General features: G+C 42.0%; 3 protein-coding genes across 45 annotated transcripts in view; 2 read left to right on the top strand and 1 right to left on the bottom strand.

The window, feature by feature from the left end:
• Positions 1-3,022: 3,022 nt before the first annotated feature.
• LOC142381978 (nuclear factor 7, brain-like) lies at positions 3,023-5,521 on the top strand. The gene has a single exon (XM_075467372.1). The coding sequence runs from the start codon at positions 3,184-3,186 to the stop codon at positions 4,606-4,608; it is 1,425 nt and encodes a 474-aa protein (XP_075323487.1). The 5' UTR covers positions 3,023-3,183; the 3' UTR covers positions 4,609-5,521.
• A 5,857-nt stretch (positions 5,522-11,378) lies between these two features.
• LOC142381977 (nuclear factor 7, brain-like) lies at positions 11,379-13,611 on the top strand. The gene has a single exon (XM_075467371.1). It carries the CDS (start codon positions 11,542-11,544, stop codon positions 12,958-12,960), a length of 1,419 nt encoding a protein of 472 aa, XP_075323486.1. The 5' UTR covers positions 11,379-11,541; the 3' UTR covers positions 12,961-13,611.
• A 314-nt stretch (positions 13,612-13,925) lies between these two features.
• The window catches only part of camk2b1 (calcium/calmodulin-dependent protein kinase (CaM kinase) II beta 1), a 69,721-nt gene continuing 62,615 nt past the window's right edge, over positions 13,926-21,031 (bottom strand). For 42 of the 43 annotated variants that reach the window (XM_075467325.1, XM_075467335.1, XM_075467348.1 and 39 more), the window contains 4 exons: positions 20,596-20,671; positions 20,408-20,502; positions 19,876-20,109; positions 13,926-18,760 (listed from right to left, as the gene is read on the bottom strand). In XM_075467325.1, coding sequence (XP_075323440.1) covers positions 19,877-20,109; positions 20,408-20,502; positions 20,596-20,671 — 404 coding nt within the window. In that variant the 3' untranslated portion in view covers positions 13,926-18,760; position 19,876. Of the gene's footprint in view, positions 18,761-19,875; positions 20,110-20,407; positions 20,503-20,595; positions 20,672-21,031 lie in introns of those variants that run through there. The other variant, XM_075467360.1, reaches the window with a different exon arrangement.

The following is a 21,031-nucleotide window of genomic DNA, read 5'->3' as shown; positions in this document are numbered from 1 at the left end:
AGTAAACACCTGGATGAGAGAGAATTTTCTACAATTAAATGAAGACAAAACTGAGATCATTCTGTTTGGTAGCAAAGAGAAGAGGGTCAGCGTTGGTAAATATCTTGAGACTCGGGCCCTTAAAATCACTGACCAAGTTAGTAACCTCGGAGTGTTGATAGACTCAGATCTGACTTTCAGCATCAAAGCTGTCACCAAGGCAGCTTTTTACCATCTCAGAAACATCAACAGAATTAAAGGTTTCCTCTCCCAAAAAGACCAGGAGAAACTCATCCATGCATTCATCTCCAGACTCGATTACTGTAATGCTCTTTTAACTGGACTTCCCTAAAAGGCAAGGCAAGGCAAGGCAAGGCAATTTTATTTATAGAGCACAATTCATACACAGGGCAATTCAAAGTGCTTTACAGCTACATAAAATCACAAGAAGGCAATAAAACCATTAAAAAGGAATAAAAAAAAAAAAAATAAAAGAAAGAAAGAAATTAAAAAAGAAAGAAATTTAAAACCCATTAAAATAATCATTAAGTAATTAAAAAGTGAAGAGTGCAGATAAAATACTTTCAGGTGTCATATGCACAGCTAAATGGAACTGTTTTCAGCCTGGATTTAAACATTGTCAGAGTTGAGGCCTGTCTCACATCTTCTGGAAGACTGTTCCAGATTTTAGGGGCATAAAACTGAAACGCAGCCTCACCTTGTTTGGTCCTGACTGGGCACAAGCAGGAGACCCCTCCCTGAGGTTCTCAGAGCCCGAGTTGGTTCATATGGCTCTAACATGTCAGAGATGTACTTTGGCGCTTGACCGTGAAGAGACTTGTACACAAAAAAAAGAGCATCAAACATCTGCAGCTCATCCAGAACGCTGCTGCTAGAGCAGGGGTGGCCAACCCGTGGCTCTTTGTCTGGTTTCATGCGGCTCTTACGTTCATATCAAAATTTGTGTTTGTGTTTTTTTTTTTTTATGTGCGTGTTCGCTTCGTTTGAGTTCAATACGGCAGCGGTCTCCAACCTTTTTTGCTCCATGGACCGGTTTAATGTCAGACAATGCTTTGACAGACCGGCCTTTCAGGCGTGGCGGATAAATACTACAAAATAAAATGATACGACCAACACAGGCTCTGTGGTATTTAGTAAATATAATAATAAACTTGAATCCACTGTGTACTTGTGTGTACGGTAACTTTATTAGCAGCGTCCTCCTGATATAACATCCTCTCTGCCTCCTAACGCTCTCTGGTCGCTATGGTAACACTTAAAGATGTCTTCAAAATGCAGCTTTCTTTTTCTTAGTGGTCACAGCCTCTTGTTCTGTCTCCTCACTGGGAAGAAGCTTTCCAAACACGTCTGTTTTTGACTCATTTTGCTCGGTTCGTGGGTTTAATATTAGCGTTGATGCGTCACGTGACCGAGACGAAAGCGAGTCAAGAACAGACGGATGGAACGGAGAGAATTCGGTCATTTTTCAAAAATAATGTGGCTCTTTGTGGTAACACAGTAAAAAATGCGGCTCTTAGTCTCTGACCATTTGGCCACCCCTGTGCTAGAGTTTTAACCCGGACTAAGAGATCTGAACTCATCACAGCAGTTTTAAAATCTTTACTCTGGCTTCCAGTCAGTCACAGAATAGATTTTAAAAGCCTGCTGATGGTTTTCAAATCCCAGAACTGTTTAGGCCGAAAATACATCTGTGATATGTTCAGAGAATATAAACCCAGCAGAACTCTTAGATCCAAGGACTCAGGTCAGCTGGTCCAGTCCAGAGTCCAGACTAAACATGGAGAAGCAGCATTTAGCTGTTATGCTGCAAACAAGTGGAACAAACTGCCAGTGGAGATTAAACTTTCACCAAATGTAGACATTTTTCAATCCAGTTAAAGACATTTCTGTTCTCATGTGTCTATGCATGAAATCTGTGTGGCATCGTTGAACTTATCTAGACTGTTGCTTGTTTTAAAATTAATTTGAATTATTTTATTTGTTTCTCTTTATATTCTTTTATGTATTTTTAATGCTTCTTCCACTCCCTGCTGCAATGCTTTTATTTTATGTGAAGCACTTTGAATTGTTTTCTACATGAAATGTGCGATACAAATAAATTTGACTTTGAATTTTGACTTTGACTGAACCACTGCTGGGACAAGGTAGCATTTCCATGTTGGCATGCAGAGAACAACAGAAAGAGCTTTAAAATGGGTGTTATACCTCCTGTGCTTGCTTTTCTTTATGTGGATAACCTCATTATGATCCACTGCAGACATGCTTGTATTGATCACTGTATTAAACTAACTTTTATTTTTCATCACTAAATAGAATCTGTAAAAATTCAATGATGTGTTTGCAGTGTTGCTTCCTCAAATTAAGAACACTGATAAATGTGTGTCTGCCGCTCCGAAAAATAAAGCTTTGAGTAAATACAGTCAGTGTAGTAATCAATGCACATTATACCTCAATATTTATAGGAAATTGTGGGGGAAATAGTCGTTTTTGCGATGCATCCTGTTCAAACCGATTGACAGCTGAGATGTTTGCAACTTTTGACGTGAACCACGTGACCGTGTGTTGGTTAGTTCAAAGAGTGTCGTAACTCTCTCAATCAGGATCTGCTCTGACTGGTTCTGACGTGCAACAAGTTTTTCAATTTAGTTTTCTTGAAAAAATAGAAATATTTTTGTCCTTTACTGACAAAATGACTTGAAATGTTAAAAATGTGCAGCTAACACACTGTGTACAGTTATAAATGGAGTAAAATGTTGTTCCAAAGAAGTCTGAAGTATCTGACTGTCTAAAACTCATCTCCTGGTGGTTTTAACCAAAAGCTTGAAAAGAGTGAAGCTAGATTTCATTGCTAACTAAAAACGAATATTTACAACAGATATATTTCAAATGGAATCAGATTATACTGCAACATCAGTAAAAAAAAAAAAAGTATTTGTATCTTTAGTATTTCCCTCCTTATTAAACAGCCCCAGCGGTGTCTCTGTTAAATGTCAGTTTATTTCTATCAGCTCCACCCATGACACGAAAAAACGAAACTGAAACATTAACAGCATCGATCAGGCGGAGACGACGTTCGATAAAAGAGCTGAAACTGTACTGAAGAACAGACTAAAGGGGAACTGTAAGTCGATACGACTATAATTTGTGATTATAGATTTTATTCTTTAATCGCAGTCAGCAGAAATGGCTGAGAAAACGGAACTTTTGGAAAGTTATTTGAGCTGCCACGTGTGTTCAGAGACTTTCAGAGATCCTGTGTCTCTGAGCTGCAGCCACAGCTTCTGTTCAAGCTGCCTGCAGAAATTCTGGGAACAAGCTGAAAACAGAAACTGTCCCATTTGTAAAAGAAAATCCTCAAAGGATCATCCAATGGTTAACTTTTCCCTGAAAGAACTGGCTGACTCATTTGCTAAGAGGCAAAGTAGCACTTCAGCTGAGATGGAGAATAAAACAAAACCGAGTGAGGAGGTGGTGTGTGAGAAACACTCTGAAGTTCCTTTTTGGTTCTGTGAAGACGAGCAGAGAGCCGTGTGTCCTGTCTGTGAGTTTTCTCTCCACCAGAGTCACAAAGTGGTTCCTGTAGAACAAGCAGTCGGTGACCTGAAGGAGCAGCTGAAATCTGACTTAAAGTCTCTGCAGGACAAGAGGAACAAATACAAACAAGTGGAGGAAACATACGATGATGTGATTCAACACTCCAAGAAGCAGTTGTTGTCCACAGAGAGGCAGATCAGAGCAGAGTTCAACAAGCTCCACCAGTTCCTGAAAGAGGAAGAGGAGTCCAGACTGGCAGCTCTGAGGGAGGAAGAGGAGCAGAAGAGGAAGACTGTCAGCAGAGAGATGAAGAGGATTCAGGAGCAGATCTCCTCTCTGTCAGACAGTATCTGTGCTGTTGAAGAAGAGCTGCAGAAAGACAACGTGCCATTCCTCAGCAGCTATAAACCCACTCAGAGCAGAGCCAGAGCCCAGTGCTCACTGTCAGATCCACAGCTGCTCTCAGGAGCGCTGACAGATGTGGCCAAACACCTGGGCAACCTGTCCTTCAGAGTGTGGGAGAAGATGAAGGAGAAGGTCCACTTCAGTCCTGTCATTCTGGATCCAAACACTGCAAGCTGCTGTCTCTGTCTGTCTGATGATCTGACCAGTGTGAGACGTGGAGCCACAGAGCAGCAGCTTCCTGACAATCCAGAGAGAAACACTAAGTATACTCATGTTTTTGGCTCTGAGGGCTTCAGCTCAGGGAAACACAGCTGGGAGGTGGAGGTGGGAGATCATCCTCTCTGGTTTGTGGGTTTGGTTAAAGAGTCAGTTGACAGGAAGGGAGAGTTGTCTGCTACACCAGAATATGGAATCTGGTGTTTATGGCTTCGTGATGGAAAATACACTGATTGTGTTGGTGAGACTGTCAGAGTGAAGAAGAGTCTCCAGAGGATCAGAGTCCAGCTGGACTATGACAGGGGGGAGGTGTCCTTCTACAACTCTGAAGACGAGACTCACATCTACACTCACAGAGACACTTTCACTGAGAAACTCTTCCCATATTTCTGCATTGGAGGAGCTGGAGATGCCAAAACTTCTGAAATCAAAATGAGTAAAAATAAGATCTGAGAGAAGTCATTATTTGAACGATCATGATCAGGATCTGTTAAAAGTTTGGTTCAGTCCAATAAAAGAACATCAGTTTGTATAATATACAGAATGTTTCCTTAAAGCAGCGACAAAAGATGTTAAATCATAAATGTAGTTCTTACATCTTTTTATAAACAGTGAAACATCACGTTTGAGCAGAGAAGCAGAAAAAGGCTTTCATGTTAAATCCACCCACAGAAAAGCTTCTCTGACCATGTTTTCATTTTTAGTTGAACAGGTTCTTTATTTCAGTTCCTCAGTGAATCTCTGATATAAATTCTTTGAACTTTAAAACACGCTTTACTTCCTCACGAAGCTGTTATTTACTTATCGGGTGTCAGTGAAGATTACTGTTGACCTGGGAATACTGTATTCTATACATTCAGTTCATTTAGCAAACAGCCAACAACATAAAGAGCATTCCTGTGTTTAGCAGACTCTGAAAATCATCTGCAGAACTTTCTGGATAATGTGAGACGGTTTATGTTTCTGCTCTGAGTTCATTGCGACTAAGAACTTGTCCGAATGTGTTGAACAGAGCAACAATTGGACTCTTTCTGATGAGTTTGGGGCTCATTTAAGTCATTCAAATATCAGAAACTATTGAGAAGAGCAGCTAAAAACAGCAAAGGCTCACATTAGAGGAAACATCTGGAGTTTTTGCTGTAAAAATGATTTGAATGCTTCATTGTTCTCTCCTCAGTCTCGCAGTTAAACATCTAAATTGTGGACGTCTGTTTCAGTGGCTGCACGGCAACATTTATCTTTCCCACTTCTGAGCTGCTGTTTGTTCCAGCGGCTTCATTTAAACTTTGTTTTCTTACCTGATGAACTTGTGTTTTCACTGATATCTTTGTTCGTTTGTGCCAATAAAGAAAAAGAAAAGATCAAATCCGTGCTTCAGTTTGCTTTGTGTGAACGCAGAGAGACACAAATGTTTCTATTTAAACTGTCATTTTATTGATAACACCTTAGCACATTTTCTTGAAGTTAGAGAAACACGTGTAAGAGAACAGAGCAATAATCTGAAGAATCAGAGAATCAGAGGGTTAATATTATCATACAGAAGAAAGCCAAAGAGACAAAAAGAGACAAAGGGAAACTAGAAAGAGCCGAGTGCAGAGAAATGGTTGAAGGTTGGAAACGGAGGGAGCGGGAAAAAAAGAGTGAAGAGAAGAGAAGCCGACTCAGTGCTGTCAGTGCAGCTCAGTCACTGCTGGAGAAAGAAGATGGCAGAAAGTTACCTCAGCGACGCTTCATCTGACTGAATATCTGACAGGAAGGCAGCAGAGCTCACACTGACCTCAGGACACCAGAGGAGGACCGTTCATGTCGTCTGTATGAAGGCTGGAACACTTAATATACTCTCAGTCATGATTTCAGCTTTGAACAGTGGCACAGATTTTTCAGTGGGGCTGTTCTCATTACAGTCCTAACTGTGGAGCTGTGATCAATGATCTTAATGGAAGCTGAATGTTCCTCTGCGGTGTTAAACTGCTGTGCTTTCTGACAGGATTGTCTGTTTGACGCTAAAGTCAACTTCTTGTGCAGCTGCATTGGAATCAGCAGTGTGCCGTCCATCTGTGTGTGTTTGTGCTTCCCTCTGTGTGACTGCGCCCCCTGCTGGAGCTCCCTCCCTCTTTCACCTGCCTCTGGCCTGTCTGTCAGACTCCACTGCTGTTCCTCACACTGACATGCAGGCTCAGGGAAGCAGCAGCCGCTCTGGATGCTGATGGTCAACAAGCGCTCCTCGTACTCTCTCAGCTTTGTACAAAAGGCAGCCGCTGCACTGACAACACGGAGCTCCATAGAAAAGCATGCAGAATCATCATCAACACATCATCAAAGTGGACTTCCTCATAGTCATCCTTAGTGCCACAGTCATTAATGCAATAATCCTCATCATTATAATCATCTTTATTATATCGTCTGGAGACAAAAATAGTGATAAAAGCTGAGAAAATAGAGAAAGCTCGAGTTTACCAGCATTCAGTAATAAAAACCAAACCACCTGTCCTGTGATCATACGAGGATTATTCCAGCTGTGCTGCCAGCTGGTTGGAGTTGTGTACTGTGTGCTCTCTCATTTGAATGTGTTGAGCATGAACATCTTCAGGGGATCTCTACATCTGTAGTTGAAAAGGTGGAATAAAGCACAAACATTTGCCTGATGTCGGACTGGATAGTAAAGCTGTTACATCCTGTTTCAAGGTTCAGTCAGTTGAATTTTGGATTTTAAAGAATGGACCCTGGAAACTACTAATGGAGACATGACTAAAACTTAGATGTTTGTCCTGAATGCTAGAAATCTGTAAAGTTTCATCACCTGTGGGAGAAAGAAAAAAAAAAGCCATGAAACTATCAGTTTATAGAGACAAATGACTCAGTTGAAAAGGTTGCCCTTCTAATAAGTTTATTTAATTTTCTTCTGATTACATGAGTTAATTCCTTCAAAGCAACACATGTTGCCACTTTTTTTCAGCCTGACTTTGCACCTGTGATAATGAATTGTTTCTCTGTTGTTGTCAGTGAGGTCAGCAGATGGATTCTACAATGAAAACCCTTTAATTTGATCAAATAAAGTTCATTGTTGCAGATTAAACTACCCAACAGCATAAATAGCAGTAAAACAACTTCTTTATTAAGGCTTGTTTTACATTTTCCATGATTACTTTGTATCAAAAAATGTTTGGATGAAAGCTGCTTGTTTTTGCACAACTGACACACACTTATTTTGTATTTTAATATCGTTTTAACCAGAAAAAGTTTAATTTAGATTCATATTTCAATGAATTAATTCATATTTTTACAATAGTTTTCTGGCTTGAAGCACAATAAACAGAGTTACAGATACATGTATTCAGTTCCCATGAAAAGCAAAAAATTAAATATGGAATAATTATGTCTTCTACAGAAAAGAAGAAATCATTCCGGCTCATCAGTCAAAGCAGCAACAGCCACATATTTACCTTCAAGTCGTTTAAAGCTTCTTTAGAATAATTTATTTAGCTCAGCTTTACCATTCAGCTCATTTTCCATCTGACACCAGAGAGAACAGTCTGCATGACATCTTCTACAGATGGGCTGTTTGGGACATAGGAGTAAATCCTGGGGTCAGACAGTAATATCGCATGCTTTGTTGAAGGATGTAGATCTGAAGGTAAGCTGGAGCAAAGCACTGAAAAAAATGTTTTTACCTCAGTAGAAAGTGATCTCCTACGAATAGTTAACAGCTCACTGGCATCAGGCATTTTTCCCAAGTCACTAAAGACAGCTGCCATTAAGCCACTCCTAAAGAAGAGAACTCTAGACGCCTCTATGATGAACAACTACAGACCTGTCTCTAACCTCTCTTTAATATCCAAGATTATTGAGAAAGTTGTATTTAACCAGCTAAACGACTTTCTGAATGAAAGTGGAAGTCTTGATAACTTTCAATCAGGCTTCAGACGTCATCACAGCACTGAAACAGCTCTGGTCAAAGTGTTAAACAACATCAGGTTGAATACTGATTCTGGTAATGTTTCATTCCTGGTTCTGTTGGACCTCAGCGCTGCATTTGATACTGTAGATCACAGAATCCTGTTGCACAGGCTGGAAAACTGGGTTGGACTTTCTGGAGCGGTCCTTAACTGGTTCAGGTCCTACTTAGAAGGCCGGAGTTATTTTGTTACAATTGGCAGCTATGAATCTGAGCGAGTGGCCATGACTTGTGGAGTCCCCCAGGGGTCAATTCTTGGACCTCTTCTGTTTAACTTATATATGCTCCCTTTGGGTCAGATATTGCTGAACTTTTTTTTATTTTCATTTTTTTAACTTTTTGTTCTCTTGAACCGGACCGGGGGACAGAGAGAGAGGGAAAGCGAAGAAGAGAAAAAAAAGAACAGAAACATGTAGAGACAAACATAAAAAACAATGAAAAATCCGACAACCAGCTGCTACGCCTGTAAAAACAAAACTGAAGACGATTCACGGCTTTTGTGGGGAATCCAACCTTAGAAGCACCAGGAGCACCTGTAAGCAGACAAGCAGAGAACAAACACACAAACAAAAAAAACAAAAAAACACAAGCAGCAGCAATCTCATTTAATACACAGGTGACCTTAAACCACAGGACAGCACAACAACTGCTTAGTGAGCATAGTGAGCATGCTACTGGGCTAATGAATGTGTGTGAGTGTGAGTGTGTGTGCATAAACATGCAATACACATAGATGGTCCCACATAATAACCATGCTTAAATATCAGTGTATAGTGTCACAATCCCTCCCCCCAGCAATCAGAAGCAGGCCGAGAGGGCCCCCAGACCCAGGCCACCAACAGCCCCCAAGGAGCACAGAACCCGGGAAGCCCACCATAGGGACAACCACGCATCCCCCAGAAGACAGCAGAGGAAGCTCCCGGACAGAGCCCCCACAAGCATCGGGCAGAGCTCCCCCGGCGACCAGAGGCGGCAGCCTACCAGCCCCGCCAGGCCCCCGCCACCCAGACATGGGCCACGCGCCGGAACCGGCCCCCGCGAGCCCGAGCGCCACCAAACCCCCCGGCAGGGGCCCCGCCCAACACCCGAGAGGGCCAGACCCAGACCCAGTCACCCCATAAATCATATAAGAGAAAAAAATAAAATAATAATAATAATAATAATAATAAAATAAATAAATACATATATAAAGAAAAAAAAAAAGGAAAAAAACACATCCACAAACACTCACACAGCACATGCATCCATCCCCCACCTCCGCTGGAGTGTGGCGTAGCGGGCACATCCGGGGGCAGAACTTTAACATCAATTATCGCAGTCAGGCAGACGATACACAACTTTATGTGTCTCTGTCACCATGGTGACTGCAGCCCAGCAGACGTACTGTGTCAGTGTCTGGAGGAAGTAAACACCTGGATGAGAGAGAATTTTCTACAATTAAGTGAAGACAAAACTGAGATCATTCTGTTTGGGAGCAAAGAGAAGAGGGTCAGCGTTGGTAAATATCTTGAGACTCGGGACCTTACAATCACTGACCAAGTTAGTAACCTCGGAGTGTTGATAGACTCAGATCTGACTTTCAGCATCAAAGCTGTCACCAAGGCAGCTTTTTACCATCTCAGAAACATCAACAGAATTAAAGGTTTCCTCTCCCAAAAAGACCAGGAGAAACTCATCCATGCATTCATCTCCAGTAGACTCCATTACTGTAATGCTCTTCTAACTGGACTACCCAAAAAGAGCATCAAACATCTGCAGCTCATCCAGAACGCTGCTGCTAGAGTTTTAACCCGGACTAAGAGATCTGAACACATCACATAAGTTTTAAAATCTTTACTCTGGCTTCCAGTCAGTCACAGAATAGATTTTAAAAGCCTGCTGATGGCTTATAAATCCCAGAAAGGTTTAGGCCGAAAATACATCTGTGATATGTTTAGAGAATATAAACCCAGCAGAACTCTTAGATCCAAGGACTCAGGTCAGCTGGTCCAGTCCAGAGTCCAGACTAAACATGGAGAAGCAGCATTTAGCTGTTATGCTGCAAACAAGTGGAACAAACTGCCAGTGGAGATTAAACTTTCACCAAATGGAGATATTTTTCAATCCAGTTAAAGACATTTCTTTTCTCATGTGTCTATGCATGAAATCTGTGTGGCATCTTTGAACTTATCTAGACTGTTGCTTGTTTTAAAATGAATTTTAATAATTTTATTTGTTTCTCTTTATCTTGTTTTATGTATTTTTATTGCTTCTTACACTCCCTGCTGCAATGCTTTTATTTTATGTGAAGCACTTTGAATTGTTTTGTACATGAAATGTGCGATACAAATCAATTTGACTTTGAATTTTGACTTTGACTGAACCACTGGGATGCTTAAGTATGGGACAAGGTATAGCATTTCCATGTTGGCATGCAGAGAACAACAGAAAGAGCTTTAAAATGGGTGCTATACCTCCTGTGCTTGCTTTTCTTTATGTGGATAACCTCATTATGATCCACTGCAGACATGCTTGTATTGATCACTGTATTAAACTAACTTTTATTTTTAATCACTAAATAGAATCTGTAAAAATTCAATGATGTGTTTGCAGTGTTGCTTCCTCAAATTAAGAACACTGATAAATGTGTGTCTGCCGCTCCGAAAAATAAAGCTTTGAGTAAATACAGTCAGTGTAGTAATCAATGCACATTATACCTCAATATTTACCGGAAATTGTGGGGGAAATAGTCGTTTTTTCGCTGCATCCTGTTCAAACCGATTGACAGCTGAGATGTTTGCAACTTTTGACGTGAACCACGTGACCGTGTGTTGGTTAGTTCAAAGAGTGTCGTAACTCTCTCAATCAGGATCTGCTCTGACTGGTTCTGACGTGCAACAAGTTTTTCAATTTAGTTTTCTTGAAAAAATAGAAATATTTTTGTCCTTTACTGACAAAATGACTTGAAATGTTAAAAATGTGCAGCTAACACACTGTGTACAGTTATAAATGGAGTAAAATGTTGTTCCAAAGAAGTCTGAAGTATCTGACTGTCTAAAACTCATCTCCTGGTGGTTTTAACCAAAAGCTTGAAAAGAGTGAAGCTAGATTTCATTGCTAACTAAAAACGAATATTTACAACAGATATATTTCAAATGGAATCAGATTATACTGCAACATCAGTAAAAAAAAAAAAAGTATTTGTATCTTTAGTATTTCCCTCCTTATTAAACAGCCCCAGCGGTGTCTCTGTTAAATGTCAGTTTATTTCAATCAGCTCCACCCATGACACGAAAAAACGAAACTGAAACATTAACAGCATCGATCAGGCGGAGACGACGTTCGATAAAAGAGCTGAAACTGTACTGAAGAACAGACTAAAGGGGAACTGTAAGTCGATACGACTATAATTTGTGATTATAGATTTTATTCTTTAATCGCAGTCAGCAGAAATGGCTGAGAAAACGGAACTTTTGGAAAGTTATTTGAGCTGCCACGTGTGTTCAGAGACTTTCAGAGATCCTGTGTCTCTGAGCTGCAGCCACAGCTTCTGTTCAAGCTGCCTGCAGAAATTCTGGGAACAAGCTGAAAACAGAAACTGTCCCATTTGTAAAAGAAAATCCTCAAAGGATCCTCCAATGGTTAACTTTTCCCTGAAAGAACTGGCTGACTCATTTGCTAAGAGGCAAAGTAGCACTTCAGCTGAGATGGAGAATAAAACAAAACCGAGTGAGGAGGTGGTGTGTGAGAAACACTCTGAAGTTCCTTTTTGGTTCTGTGAAGACGAGCAGAGAGCTGTGTGTCCTGTCTGTGAGTTTTCTCTCCACCAGAGTCACAAAGTGGTTCCTGTAGAACAAGCAGTCGGTGACCTGAAGGAGCAGCTGAAATCTGACTTAAAGTCTCTGCAGGACAAGAGGAACAAATACAAACAAGTGGAGGAAACATACGATGATGTGATTCAACACTCCAAGAAGCAGCTGTTGTCCACAGAGAGGCAGATCAGAGCAGAGTTCAACAAGCTCCACCAGTTCCTGAAAGAGGAAGAGGAGTCCAGACTGGCAGCTCTGAGGGAGGAAGAGGAGCAGAAGAGGAAGACTGTCAGCAGAGAGATGAAGAGGATTCAGGAGCAGATCTCCTCTCTGTCAGACAGTATCTGTGCTGTTGAAGAAGAGCTGCAGAAAGACAACGTGCCATTCCTCAGCAGCTATAAACCCACTCAGAGCAGAGCCAGAGCCCAGTGCTCACTGTCAGATCCACAGCTGCTCTCAGGAGCGCTGACAGATGTGGCCAAACACCTGGGCAACCTGTCCTTCAGAGTGTGGGAGAAGATGAAGGAGAAGGTCCACTTCAGTCCTGTCATCCTGGATCCAAACACGGCACACGGCTGTCTCTATCTGTCTGATGATCTGACCAGTGTGAGATGTGGAGACACAGAGCAGCAGCTTCCTGACAATCCAGAGAGAAACACTAAGTATACTCATGTTTTTGGCTCTGAGGGCTTCAGCTCAGGGAAACACAGCTGGGAGGTGGAGGTGGGAGATCATCCTCTCTGGTTTGTGGGTTTGGTTAAAGAGTCAGTTGACAGGAAGGGAGAGTTGTCTGCTACACCAGAATATGGAATCTGGTGTTTATGGCATCGTGATGGAAAATACACTGATTGTGTTGGTGAGACTGTCACAGAGAAGAAGAGTCTCCAGAGGATCAGAGTCCAGCTGGACTATGACAGGGGGGAGGTGTCCTTCTACAACTCTGAAGATGAGACTCACATCTACACTCACAGAGACACTTTCACTGAGAAACTCTTCCCATATTTCTGCATTGGAGGAGCTGGAGATGCCAAAACTTCTGAAATCAAAATGAGTAAAAAATAAGATCTGAGAGAAGTCATTATTTGAACGATCATGATCAGGATCTGTTAAAAGTTTGGTTCAGTCCAATAAAAGAACATCAGTTTGTATAATATACAGAATGTTTCCTTAAAGCAGCGACAAAAGATGTTAAATCATAAATGTAGTTCTTACATCTTTTTATAAACGGTGAAACATCACGTTTGAGCAGAGAAGCAGAAAAAGGCTTTCATGTTAAATCCACCCACAGAAAAGCTTCTCTGACCATGTTTTCATTTTTAGTTGAACAGGTTCTTTATTTCAGTTCCTCAGTGAATCTCTGATATAAATGCTTTGAACTTTAAAACACGCTTTACTTCCTCACGAAGCTGTTATTCACTTATCGGGTGTCAGTGAAGATTACTGTTGACCTGGGAATACTGTATTCTATACATTCAGTTCATCTAGCAAACAGCCAACAACATAAAGAGCATTCCTGTGTTTAGCAGACTCTGAAAATCATCTGCAGAACTTTCTGGATAACGTGAGACGGTTTATGTCTCTGCTCTAAGTTCATTGCGACTAAGAACTTGTCCGAATGTGTTGAACAGAGCAACAATTGGACTCTTTCTGATGAGTTTGTGGCTCATTTAAGTCATTCAAATATCAGAAACTATTGAGAAGAGCAGCTAAAAACAGCAAAGGCTCACATTAGAGGAAACATCTGGAGTTTTTGCTGTAGAAATGATTTGAATGCTTCATTGTTCTCTCCTCAGTCTCGCAGTTAAACATCTAAATTGTGGACGTCTGTTTCAGTGGCTGCACGGCAACATTTATCTTTCCCACTTCTGAGCTGCTGTTTGTTCCAGCGGGTTCATTTAAACTTTGTTTTCTTACCTGATGAACTTGTGTTTTCACTGATATCTTTGTTCGTTTGTGCCAATAAAGAAAAAGAAAAGATCAAATCCGTGCTTCAGTTTGCTTTGTGTGAACGCAGAGAGACACAAATGTTTCTATTTAAACTGTCATTTTATTGATAACACCTTAGCACATTTTCTTGAAGTTAGAGAAACACGTGTAAGAGAACAGAGCAATAATCTGAAGAATCAGAGAATCAGAGGGTTAATATTATCATACAGAAGAAAGCCAAAGAGACAAAAAGAGACAAAGGGAAACTAGAAAGAGCCGAGTGCAGAGAAATGGTTGAAGGTTGGAAACGGAGGGAGCGGGAAAAAAAGAGTGAAGAGAAGAGAAGCCGACTCAGTGCTGTCAGTGCAGCTCAGTCACTGCTGGAGAAAGATGGCAGAAAGTTACCTCAGCGACGCTTCATCTGACTGAATATCTGACAGGAAGGCAGCAGAGCTCACACTGACCTCAGGACACCAGAGGAGGACCGTTCATGTCGTCTGTATGAAGGCTGGAACACTTAATATACTCTCAGTCATGATTTCAGCTTTGAACAGTGGCACAGATTTTTCAGTGGGGCTGTTCTCATTTCAGTCCTAACTGTGGAGCTGTGATCAATGATCTTAATGGAAGCTGAATGTTCCTCTGCGGTGTTAAACTGCTGTGCTTTCTGACAGGATCGTCTGTTTGACGCTAAAGTCAACTTCTTGTGCAGCTGCATTGGAATCAGCAGTGTGCCGTCCATCTGTGTGTGTTTGTGCTTCCCTCTGTGTGACTGCGCCCCCTGCTGGAGCTCCCTCCCTCTTTCACCTGCCTCTGGCCTGTCTGTCAGACTCCACTGCTGTTCCTCACAGTGACATGCAGGCTCAGGGAAGCAGCAGCCGCTCTGGATGCTGATGGTCAACAAGCGCTCCTCGTACTCTCTCAGCTTTGTACAAAAGGCAGCCGCTGCACTGACAACACGGAGCTCCATAGAAAAGCATGCAGAATCATCATCAACACATCATCAAAGTGGACTTCCTCATAGTCATCCTTAGTGGCGCAGTCATTAATGCAATAATCCTCATCATTATAATCATCTTCATTATATCGTCTGGAGACAAAAATAGTTATATGCACTTAAAAAGCTGAGAAAATAGAGAAAGCTCGAGTTTACCAGCATTCAGTAGAAAATGAGAATCCAAATAAAAACACCAAAAAACAAGTGTCCTGTTTACTGTCATGCAAAGAAGATGCAGCTACGCTGCTAGTAGCAGTTGTGTAATACTGTGTACTCCCTCATTTTATACATGTGAATCTTATACAGATTTTCAAGGCTAGTAACACACTAAGAAGAACAGAAGAACAACACTTTTGCACTGTACATGCTGCTATTTCTTCTTTTTCCTTTTTTGTGGAAAGGGGTCGGGGTCACGTTTGGTTAGAACGATCACGCATGGATGCTTTCAGGTGACCTTTGACCTTGTAATAGTAGAAAAGTAGACAATAACGTCTTTACCGGATGAGACACGAGTACAATACAATCTCCCAGTGGTTCATCTTGAGAAAAGCCTTCATTTGACAAAATTCGCCATCTCAAAAAACAAATGGCGACGAAGTGATTTGGGAGAGTGACAGATGTTCCACTCGGGCAAAGTGGTGGCAGCCTCAGTGAAAAAGGTAAAGAAAAGGGGTAAAAACCATTTTACAAATGAAAAACCATTCAAATGTGTCAAAGACAAAAAAAAAAAACTCAAACAAAAACAAATTCACACCATGTTGGTCGAGACAGAAAAACAAACTCAAAATCGGGTGTACTATCCCTTTAAAAACAGTCATCTTTCATATGGAGCAAACTGTCCCTCTGAACAAAAAACAGACAGTACGTGCACAAGTGCATGAGTTGTACATTAGGAAAACAAACCAAAAAAAAAAAAAAAAAAGCACAATAAAAACATCCACTAAAATAAATAAATAAATACTGAAAATAAATAGAAACCTGAGGACCGAGTCACCAAACCAACTGCCGGGTCTCCTAACGTCTTGGTCTGACCAAGCGGCGAGACAAATGCGAAGGCAGTCAGTGGTGGGTGAGCAGGGTACAGTGGAGCTGATCGAGAGTCGAACCCCCACAAAATCAGTGTTAAGTGCTGCAAAGTCCAGCTGTTCAACCCCGCCACCCCTGGCACAAGCACTTAATGTCTTTAAAAGGCTAAAATAACACTTTACCGTAACACAAACCAAAGAGAAGAACACAGTAAAAACATGAAAAACACAATGCATGAAAAACTAATGAAATCATAAGAAAGAAAGTCCTGGAGGGAAGGCAGGGGACTGATTTGTCCTCTGAAGTCAAAACCCTCTTCTTCCACCTTTCACCTCCAAAACCTCCCCCCAGGCTTGTAAAATACACACTGAAAACAGTAAAAATGTACATGCTTACGGACATGCGCGCACGAATATTGCACACTGTAGCAAAGAGACTGTCGTAAAACCATGAAGCACCCAGCAAACACACCCCACGTGTTAGTTTTTGTATGTGCTTCATTTGGACAGAGCAGCAGGAGCACCAGCTTTCTGCACTATGGCTTCAGGAGTGAGAAAGGTCACATCCACCGAGACATCACATCCTTCCTTTGGAGCACTGACTCCTTTTGTCATTTTGAATCAGTAAAAGAAAAAGACAGAAAAAAAAGGACCTGCTGTTGTTTTCCAGTCAGCGTCGCGGTTGCAGCGGGTTGAAAATATCCTAACTTTTCAGAAAAGAGCACCGACCTTCAAGCGGGTATTCAGCTGTCTCCTAGCAACACCAGGAGCAGCTCCCAGCGACGGCTCCCCGAGCACAAAATAAAACGAGCTCCTGGTGGGGGGGATGAGGCTGAATTACTCCACTTCTGGTTCAAATGGAAAAGGAAAAGGTTTGGGGTCAGTAGAGGTGACTGAAAGCTTCTTCAGTTCAAGCCTCGAATGTTTAAAAACCTGAACATGACTCATAGCAGACTGTCTCAGATGTTACAGGTCCAGCATGAAGGATGCACTGACATCTAGTGGCCAAAACTACGAACTGCAACCAACTGCATTCCCCACAGCACCACCCTGCCCTTCCAAGAATGGAAGAAAAACTACAGTGAACACAAAAGGCAAGTTTGAAGCCAAATTGTGAAATGCAAAAAAAGAAAAGGTGTGCGTCTCCACTGACTGGTTTGGAGTTAACGAACTGGGCTGCGTAGTGTTGTCAGAAGGTGCCAGTGTGGGCGGTGATGCACTAAGCTGTGAGAAACAAAGCAGCAAATGGAAACCTAACTTCAAGAAAGAAGTCGAAATCCGTCACTTTGGCATCATGTGAGAGAAAATTGTCCGGAATGACTTCCAGCTGGGTGTGTTTCACCACGTTTGCGACATCAGAAGTCATTTAAAGAAGCCGTTTCCATTTGCTCGTGTGTGCCACTTACACCGATCTTTGCTGGAGCTCAGATTTAAAGAACAATTGAAAATACTCGGTGGCAGCACAGCTTGTGTGCGGTTTTTCGGTTTGGGTGCCACATGGTGGAGGGCGAGGAGAACCCTGTGTGTAGATAAAATGACCCCAGAGGAATTCTATGATTACTGTGTTGTTTATCTGCCGGCCGATTGCCAAAAAGTGTTCCACAGTGGAACTTTAAAGGACCAGTTTCTGTAATATTGACTGTGATGTTTCCTTTTTGGCTCAGATGTTAATATAGCAAATGCAACCACTGTCGTTATACAACATCATACATACAGCACTTCTAATAAGATGAGGGAATCCATGATTAGGTAATCCCCTTTCACTATATAATGAGCAACACGTTTTTTCTTTTCCTTTTTCTTAAAGGCGGCAGCCGCTCAAAACAACTAGAAGAACACCACGGATCACGTGGGACATAACGTGCTCTTCTCGTACAAGGATGTAACAAATCAGAAAGCCAGAGCATGCCCGTGTTTTACACGATGTGAAAGTAAGTCCACCGTGAAACTCGATGCTGCGCGCTTCCTGTTTTGTTTTGACGCCGCCGAGTTCAGCAAATGCGCCCTCCTGCCGTTCACGCGGCAACAAGGAAACAACAGCAGGTTCTTCCAACTGTGCTGAGTTATTACGGCAGGAATAGTGGAGGCCACGTGTCAGGCTTAAATGACCATGCTCACACATTCACACACACACGTCTCACTCTACATTATCAACTGACAAACTTTAGATGCACTCTTTCCACAAAATGAAATAAAAACATGTTGACAATATGTCTGGGCGGAGTATTATAGCAAACACGGAAGAAGCAAGATACAAAAACAGCCAATATCCTTTCCCACTTAACAGCCACGATAAAAAAAACAAAAAAACAGCCACTGTTAATAAGGGGAGAAAAAAAAACATGCTTCCTTAAAAAGATCAAATAAAAACAAGAAAAGATTTCCTTCAACTCTAGAAACCACTGGCATCAAGAATTCTGAATCATACAAATTACATATACAATTGTAAATGTGTCATAATAATAATAATAATAATAATGATGATAATAATCATAATATAGTAATGATATTAATAGATTTTACTTAAAACTTTACATACTGTATTTCCAGTGCAGTGTTTATGTCACACAAGTGCAGATTCACAGGAGGACAAGAGGGATGTTGTCACAACAAACTGTGGGTGTGGGAGAGAGACCGCAGAAAGGAGGAGTCACACCCAAGGCTGAAGACACCCGGAGGGAGGAGGAAGAAGCTGGGGGGTGTGGGATGTTGTGCAGCTGTTTCTGGGTGGTTGTCAGAAGGTGATGCACAGGGGGTAGCAGTAGTAGTAGTAAAAGAAGAGATGCATGCTGGGGGGTGGGGTGTTGAGGTTGGGAGTCCAGTGAGGACATGTTCTTTCATCCCTTCCTCCTCCTCTTCCTCTTCTCTCTCTCCAGCAGAGCACTCCTGACAGACAGAACTACAGCATTCAACCCTGAAAAGGAGACGGAAACGAAAGTTGAGCAAATCCCATTGAACGTGTTAAATAAAGAGCGTCAGAGGAGCTCGAAGGTGAACGAGGTCCAACCGCTTTTTATACCGGTCAAAAAACATTCCAACATCTGTTTTTCTTTTCGTCTTCAGTGGGAAATGCTACAATCTGTATTTAGTCCCGCATCACATGACTTATCGATGAGTATTTGTGACCTCCAGCTCTGATATAGAGTGATGTAAAATGCTCTGAAAGCGGCAGGAGCACCAACCTGTGGATAAAATGGACCTATCTGCACGGCGGCTGGCAGCATCAACTTCTTGAACTCCTGCAGTCCATTAAGAAGACATTTTCTACAGAATGATCCTCATAGGACCCATGTTTTTTTGTCTGCAGGGGTGCCCATGAGAAAGATAACTGAAGGGAACCATCCTATTGTTCACAATGGGACGAGTGAGTCACTTTGCTGTAGTAGTACACTTAGTGTATATACTGAGCATGTTTATATTGGTATAAAAATGCCCTTTAACACATGTAGTACTGCACAACAGGAGACTGTCTACATGAAACATGTTAATACAACTGGAAATTTCAGTGGATGCTTGATATGGAAAGGATGCTGTTAGTTTGCAGCACAGCAGCAACTGTTGACTAAAGATTGGGAAGCTAATTCGGGGCATTTTCTGAACTTTGTACTCAGGAGCCAGCAGAATAACCTTTGCACACGGTCCATTGTGTTGGATGCAGAGGCACCTTCAGAAAATGTCTTTTTATGACTCCAGCGTCACAGATATGACTCTCATATCTATGGTCCGCAGTCCTCTGATGTACCGCTAAAGTACAGCCTTGCACGGAGCTGTTCTCTGTGTCCTGTCCTGTCGGACCCTTGGGGTCCCAAATCATGATGCAGCGTTTTACCTTGTAAGGCTGGGAATATACTTGCTTTAATTAAGTGTATGCATGTTTATGATGGCTACCTCGCCTATCCTGTGTTTGTTTGTTTTATGTCTCAAAGAAAGCTACAAGAGTACAGGAGCTATTGTGACCCGTTATTTATCTTTTTAACCACCATCTCCAATGAGAACTTTAATGAAGTCATTCGCTGCTGTAGGTCATACCTCACTGGAGAGGCGCAGCTGGTGCGCCTGAGCAGTGGAAGTGGATGTTTTGCCACTTGGTGTCCCTGCGATGCCAGACGCGAGTTTCCTCTGATTGGTTGGACCGCGGCCGACCCTGGCTGTCGACAAACTGAGTCAGGCGGATGTAAGCGATGCAGGCTGCGTCCTCGCCGATCAGGTGGACGTGGGGGTTGAGGATGGTGGTGTGGATGGGCTTGTTGTTCTTAGCCAAAACTGAACAGATGATGAGGACAGTGTCAGAAGGACTTTTGGTTTTACAGCTTAAATGGACAAAAGAAGTGAAAGCAGTCACTGCTTTATATAAACAGTGGTTAATGCTGGAATCACTATGGCAAATTCTAGCTGCTATCCACTTTTATTCAATAGTATGTTTACAAATTATGATAATCATCTCAGTGTGGATCTGGGAACAGTGGTGGAAAATGTTTATTTATGAGATGGATTTCCCTTTGTAGGCTTCTTGTAGAAAGTTCTCCTGATGTCTAAAACGAGCAAAAAGGGAAAATCTTACGGTTCTCAAAGTAGAATCTGTGGAAATCCATTCCCTCTACGAGGTTGCCCAGCGCCTCCGGCTCAAACGAGGTCAGCCCAGGGTCGCAGATCTTACTGGAGAGGAAACAGCGGGCCATGTTAGAGACGCCAAACATTAACTCTCAACGATGACTTAGGCACAAATTTCACACAAAACCGGAGACTCACGCGTATGCATCAAAGTCTCCGTTGTTGATGGCCTCGATCAGCTGTTCAGTGATCTTGATGATTTCCTGTTTGCGCGCTGCCGAGGACAGAAGGAGGAGAGATGAATCAGAGGTAATCACAGAGGGCAGTTAGTTTTTCAATCATTTTAAGATGCTGACACAGACCTGCAGGCAAAGACAACTAAGACTCCAACTAAGGTAGAAAATTCATGGAAAATTTTGTGTGGATTTGATATGACAACCATGAGAAAGCCTAAACACACTGTAATATGAGCACACACAACGCATCTCAACAGTCAACAGCAACCAAAGAAACACAGATACCTCTGCAGTTAGCAGCGCGCTCTGTGGAAGAGCACCGAGGACGTTAGTGAGGCTCGGGGACAAAAGAGCACCAAGTCAGCTTAGTTCAACACTCCACTCTGCAGTCTGTGCTC

Source organism: Odontesthes bonariensis, chromosome 6 (assembly GCF_027942865.1).
Source record: "Odontesthes bonariensis isolate fOdoBon6 chromosome 6, fOdoBon6.hap1, whole genome shotgun sequence".
Lineage (NCBI taxonomy): Eukaryota > Metazoa > Chordata > Actinopteri > Atheriniformes > Atherinopsidae > Odontesthes > Odontesthes bonariensis.
Note: the sequence above shows the minus strand (reverse complement) of the source record. Positions and strands in the feature narration are given on the sequence as shown.

Excerpts from the sequence above, each read along its gene's own strand:
- LOC142381977 (XM_075467371.1), top strand. The coding sequence starts at position 11,542 with ATGGCTGAGAAAACGGAACTTTTGGAAAGTTATTTGAGCTGCCACGTG.
- LOC142381978 (XM_075467372.1), top strand. The coding sequence starts at position 3,184 with ATGGCTGAGAAAACGGAACTTTTGGAAAGTTATTTGAGCTGCCACGTG.